At 43.9% G+C, this 6000-nt stretch overlaps 1 protein-coding gene across 3 annotated transcripts in view; it reads right to left on the bottom strand.

Annotated features, from left to right (window-relative positions):
- Nucleotides 1-693: 693 nt before the first annotated feature.
- Nucleotides 694-6000, bottom strand: part of LOC120368907 (dual specificity protein phosphatase 13-like) — a 47229-nt gene continuing 41922 nt past the window's right edge. For all 3 annotated transcript variants that reach the window (XM_039481644.1, XM_039481642.1, XM_039481643.1), the window contains exon 4: nt 694-1083. In XM_039481644.1, the coding sequence (XP_039337578.1) occupies nt 863-1083 (221 nt within the window). In that variant the 3' untranslated portion in view covers nt 694-862. The remainder of the gene's footprint in view (nt 1084-6000) is intronic.

Here is a 6000-nt window from a genome sequence, read left to right as displayed (position 1 = left end):
CATCGTTACTGATTTGCAGTGCGTCAGTGGGGCTTAACATAGACTCATAGACTTTAAGGTCAGAAGAGACCATTATGATCATCTAGTCTGACCACCTGCACAATGCAGGCCACAGAATCTCACCCACCCACTCCTGTAACAAACCCCTAACCTATGTCTGAGTCAGTGAAGTCCTCAAATCATGGTTTAAAGACCTCAAGGTGCAGAGAATCCTCCAGCAAGTGACATCTTCGGGCCTCAATTTCCCCATATGTAAAATGGGGCTAACATTACTTACCTACCTCACTGAGGGGTTGTGAGGCTTGAACCAATTATTTGCCAAGTGTTTCGAGATACTGGGATTAAAAGCCAATGGAAATGGAAGCTATGATTGTTTCTATATAAAATAGCAGCATTCAGAGTGTGGCTGTGGGCTCTGACTGTGTTGTGTTAATGATTTCACAGCTGTGTATCAGCTTCCAGCGCGTCACTGGAACCTCACATATCTGTTGATCATTATAAGGGTCTGAGAGTGTGGGGTGATTGTGAGGGACCCCAACTAACCTACAAGGGCTTGTTGGGGTTCCAACGAGTCCACTAAGGTTTGCTGGGGAAGGAGGAGATCCAATGAAGGGGCCAGATGGTCAGCTAGTATGAATTGGCGTAAGTCCAGTGGAACGACATTGACAGGCACCAGCTGAGGATCTGGCTTGTATTTCCGCAGGAGGTGAAATTTCAAACTCTCAAACTCTCCCTGCTCACTCCATATGGATTTCTCCAGGCAACTACAGCATAGTCTGGGTTCATCTATCTTGCCAGAGGTACAATCTTCCTGGAGGCAACCTCTATATCTTGGTCTATAATCAGAAAACGTCCCCCCCATCTAAAGCCTGAGGGGATCTATTCCTCTTCCTTTTTCCCTTGCTAATCGCATGTCTAGTTCCCGAAGCTGCTTGAGGAAGCCGGAGTTGGGACAGACCCCTCGATGTTTACATACAGCCTGAATTGCATCAACAAGGGTCTTGTTTTCACAGATCATTAAGAAAGCAAGTACAAGCGTTGCTGATCGGCTGATCCCCATTGCACAGTGAACTAATACTCTGCCTGAAAATAAAAGAGAGAAAGCAGGTGTCACTATTTTACACCATATCTGCTGATAGAGTTCATCCAGCCTGAGCTTGGCCGGGCTACTGCTGCAGACAGGAGCATCTAGACTTTCATGATCAGACCAGGCATGGTACATCATCTGTGAGGGAATGTAGTCTGATGGTTGAGGACAGACAAACTCAGGGTATGTCTACATTGCACCTGAGAGCCAACCTCCCAGCCCGGGTTCCCAGACTCATGCTAGTGCGCTCAAAATACCTGAGTAGATGGCACTTTGACATTGAGGCTTGGGCTCTGAATGTCACCCCCAGCCACCAAGTCTTCTGAGCCTGAGTTCCAACCTAAGCCACAACATCTGCATGGTTATTTTTAGCAAGCTAGCACGAGCCCTGCTAGTGCAAGTCTGTGGTCCCAGGTGCAGTGTAGACATGTCCTCCGAGGTTCTATTGTGTGCCATTGGCTTATTTTGGCAAGTCATGCATCGCTCCAGATGCACATGCAGGTGTAAGGACTTGTGCCTGACCCCGCATTGTCAGACACTACTCACCATCCTGTGCAAGTGGGTGAAGAGTGATGGTGGATTCTCCCCCAATGAACCAGCCAGTGGAGCTAAGCTAGCATGAAGGGGGAAGGGACGCATGCTTGAAGAAGGGCTGGAACAGCTTACTTCTATCATGAAACAAGGAGGGAGTAGGGACTGATCTGTGCCTGGATTGCTGTTTGGTCCCTGCTCTCATGACGAACTGCAAGGTACCAATCCAGCCCTTCACCGCTCTGTGTTTGGGTTCCCTCGGCCATAGCAGTGGGAACAATACTCATCCTTCTGCAAAGCTCTTTGGCTCACAGGTCTGCCTGTAAAATATGGGCAGAGAGCCTTTCCATGAAAGCGGGTATAGAAAGGTGCAGTATTATCTAGTAGAGCTGGCTGAAAAACTCTGAATTTTAAAAATTTCCAACAAAAAAGTGAACAAACTTTTGTAAAATGTCCCCATTGTTCTACCTGCGCTATTTATCTGTCTGCAACACAGAGGGGAAAACTTTTCAGAGGTGCTGACACTCTTTGAGCTGAGAGTGAAAATTAAGTCCTAATTGGCATTTATTTGACGAAAGTAGCCTAACATTTGAATAGGCTGTCTGCACTCATTTGAATATGATTTTCTTTGCTTTTTCCTTTTACAACAAGGGCTTAGCAATTGCTGCTATCCCTATGACATCCAGTTCGTTCTTTACTAGCAGGTAACTTTAAAAATGGATAATTGACTATCTTGAGTATGCCACTGATTTCAGTAATATGCAAACTATGGGAAGAGAAGTATAGCAAATCCTGCACTGTGTCACCATCCTGCCCTGGAGAGATCTTCCCTAGGTATGATTGGGTAGTTCGCTTTCCACAGCTGTTCTGTAATTGAGTTCTCTTCTCCTCCATTCAAACTAGTGGGAGTACCACTCAGCACTCACCACTATTCAGGATCAAGCCCAAATAGGGAATGGGAGTTTTATAGAAGCGGGTCTGAGACCAACTCATTTTTCAAAGGCCCCTAATCCATCAAATTTCCTGCTTACCAGCTCAGCTAGATACTGTTAGAATACGTTACAACTTGTGTCCAAATGAAAGTGAGAACAACTGATCCCAATGGATCCCAATGGGGCAGAAAATATCTCATTTTGTTGTCCCTTGGAGGCAGAATACAACCATTGTGGTTATTGTAAGCCTTTAAAATGCAGGGATGTTTGATGATGTTTGATGATGTGGACAAGGACAGCTTGTCAGGCTTTGTCCTTGGTTTGTTCATTCTAACAGCATGTTAGCTTCTCTATTATCAGGGATCAGGAAAAAAGGACTTGTCTACACTTGAAATGCGACAGCTGCGCCATTGAAGTGCTTCAGAGTAGACACTACCTGTGCCGACGGGAGGCATTTTCCTGTTGGCACAGGTAATCCACCTCCCCGAGAGGTACTAGCTAGGTCGACCTGTCTTAATTACAACGCTCAGCTGTGGATTTGTCACGTATCCAAGTGACCTATTTAAGTCAACTTAATTTTTGAGTGTAGAGCAGGCCAAATATACCCCTGTTTGGATGATGTCAATCTGTCCAGCCAAAGAAACTTGTTTGCTGTGCATGTCTCCCTGGCTGTTAATACCTTGTACTCTGGCTTTCATCTCATATTTCATTGCTTTTGTGACATTGCTTTTATTTAAGGAGTTTATAGCAACAGTTGCAATTTTGACTAATGACGACCTCATAGTCGCATGCTCAGAGAATGAGCGAGCATGTGGTTTAAAACCTCTTCTTGTCAGCAGGGTCAGAGAAGGTTTAATTTCACAATGGCCTGTGTCTGATGAGACAGTCACCTTTCACTATCCTGGCATAAGAAACCTGAGCCCTGCCCCTAAATATAGACATGTCTGCAATAGAAAGCAAAGGACAAATATAGACTACAAGGAAGTAGAGCAAACTCCCCTCTGTCGAGAGCAGAAACTGACCAGGCTTTAAACCTTTTTTAAAAATCTCTTATATTGATCTTGCAATTAAAAAAAAAATGAGCTGCTGCGTGGTTTTATCATTTTTCCTTTTCATATACAGATTTCAGAAATTATTGTGAGACAAATCATGATCCCCTTTCTCATGCTGAATTGTATTTTACACCATGAGTAGTTCCATTGAAGTCAATGGGAGTACTTGCAAAATAGGCCAATATGCGCTGTAAGGGAAATGGCCTTTAAAAGATAATTCCTTGCACTTCAGAGTGTTTCATTTTCAAAGTTCTACCCAACTGTTAAGCCTCATAATACCCCTGGTAGGTAGGTAGGTTTTGCATTGCTCTCCTTGTTTTACAGAGGGGGCAGTTGAGACCCAGATAAGTTTGGACTGCGATTTTCAAAGGAGACTAAAGGAATTAAGCACACAACTCCTGTTAAAATTAAATAGGAATCAGGTGCCTATCTCCCATTGGTTTCTTTAAAATCCAAGCCTAAGTTGCTTGCACAAGGTCAAACATCAATTAGTGGCACTGGGAGACTCCAGCGGTTCTTACATACCCCAGCCCCAAATGGTGGAAATCTTGGAAGAAAGGATGTTCTTGGGAGAAGCCATGGACACTTTCTTTTATGTGTCTGAAAAACACTGTACATATTTATGAAGCTTAGAAATAATAATATTAAAAATGTCCAGGGTTTGAGCTACATCCAGAAAAGAAGGTCCTACTGGTTTGGGTCTGATCCAGCACTAGATCCATAGAATAGTTTGGATCTGAATCCAAACTGTCCCTGAAATTCAGCATGGTTAAATAGGAGACTGTTCTGAGTACTTGGTTCAGGTCAGACTTGTCAGGCAGAACTCCATTTGTTGGCTTTGGGCTTGTGTACATGGCAAATTTGTGAGCGGCAAGCCAGGTGTGTAAATCTACAGTGCACTAGCTTGCTGCGTTGTGTGGATCCTGCCACCATGCACTGAAAGTGCCATAATGTGATTTGACTTTGACTAAAATTTCCTGTATGGAACTTTTTGTGCATGATAGCAGGGGCCACATGGCGAATTAGCTTGCGGCGGTTGTGGATTCACCCCCTCGCTTGCCACACACTAGCTTGCTGTACAGACAAGCCCTTGGAGTGTGAGACTGGGTTTTTTTTAAATGTTGGGTTCCATATTTATTCTCACTCAGTGACTCTTCCATCTCAAGTATGCCCAGTCTCCATAGGTGCTGGAACTAAGGGTGTTTCCGCACCCCCTGGCTTGAAATGGTTTCCATTATAGACAGGATTTACAGTTTGGTTCAATGGCTCTCAGCACCACCACTATACAAATTGTTCCAGCGCCCCTATCAGTCTCCACATTTAATCTGGGATCTGGAGACCAAGCTGTGTTTTTTCCTCCTTATGCACCCCCAAAGCTTCCACCATTGGAACTTACCTGACCCTTTTTTGTTAGGGATGCAGGATAAAGCCAGAGCTCCCTCTCCCATACCTGCCTCTCGTCTGCAGGGCTGGGAGCCGCAGACCTTTGATTTTATCAGTGAGTGAGTAGATATGTCTCAAATACAAAGAGAAGATGGAGGCAGTAAGAAGGTGCTGCCTTTTCATGTTTGCTTCTCTGACTATGTCTTCACTTTAAATGACTCCTTTTCATATCAGCTATTAATTTCTGAAGGTCTCCCACCAAGACACTAGACCAGCCTATGATCGGCTAATCTGCCTAGCTTTCTAAAGCACTTATCACCATGGCATGTAGATTAAGATAATTTACCTCCTTTATATTTTCAGTCTTTATTCCTGGCTATTGTCCTTTGTTGCACAGAGATTCGGATGAACTCTGTGTACTGACAATAAAGTGACTGTTTGATGCAGATAAATCATTCACGTGAAATGATTTCATTAGTGTGAAATTGCTCTAATGAAAGAGGATTTTAATTTACTATGTGATTGTTTTGCAGCAAACAAATGAATGTTAAACTTGAGTAAGGAAAAAAAAAAAGCCATGTTGCTATTTAGCTCTTCTTACAGGCTGTGATCCTTGTCTGATAGCAGTTGATATAAATGGGGTAAGTGCAATCTGAACTCACTGTGATGTATTGCACTTGTTTTACTGACTAGATCCTGAAATGGGTATGTTCTGGATGGCTGACCTGAGCACTCTTGATGGCAGAATATTACCTAGGCCTCTAGCAGGGAAGCAGCTTGGTGTCTGGTATCCATGCTCCAGGTCCTCATGCCCAGAGTAGAGTCAGCAGAAAGCCAGACATGCCATGGATGGACGAAGATCTGTCATCTGGCTGGGATTTGCATAGAACAATAACACTTTCTTTCTAACAACGGATTATGGCTATTATCTCAGATTCGTCCCTGATGTAACTCTGCTGACTTGACAGGGTTTCCACCAGGGATGAATTTTGCAAATTCAACTTTGTTGGCCAAA

Source organism: Mauremys reevesii, linkage group 7 (assembly GCF_016161935.1).
Source record: "Mauremys reevesii isolate NIE-2019 linkage group 7, ASM1616193v1, whole genome shotgun sequence".
Lineage (NCBI taxonomy): Eukaryota > Metazoa > Chordata > Testudines > Geoemydidae > Mauremys > Mauremys reevesii.
This window is presented reverse-complemented; position numbering and strand designations above follow the sequence as displayed.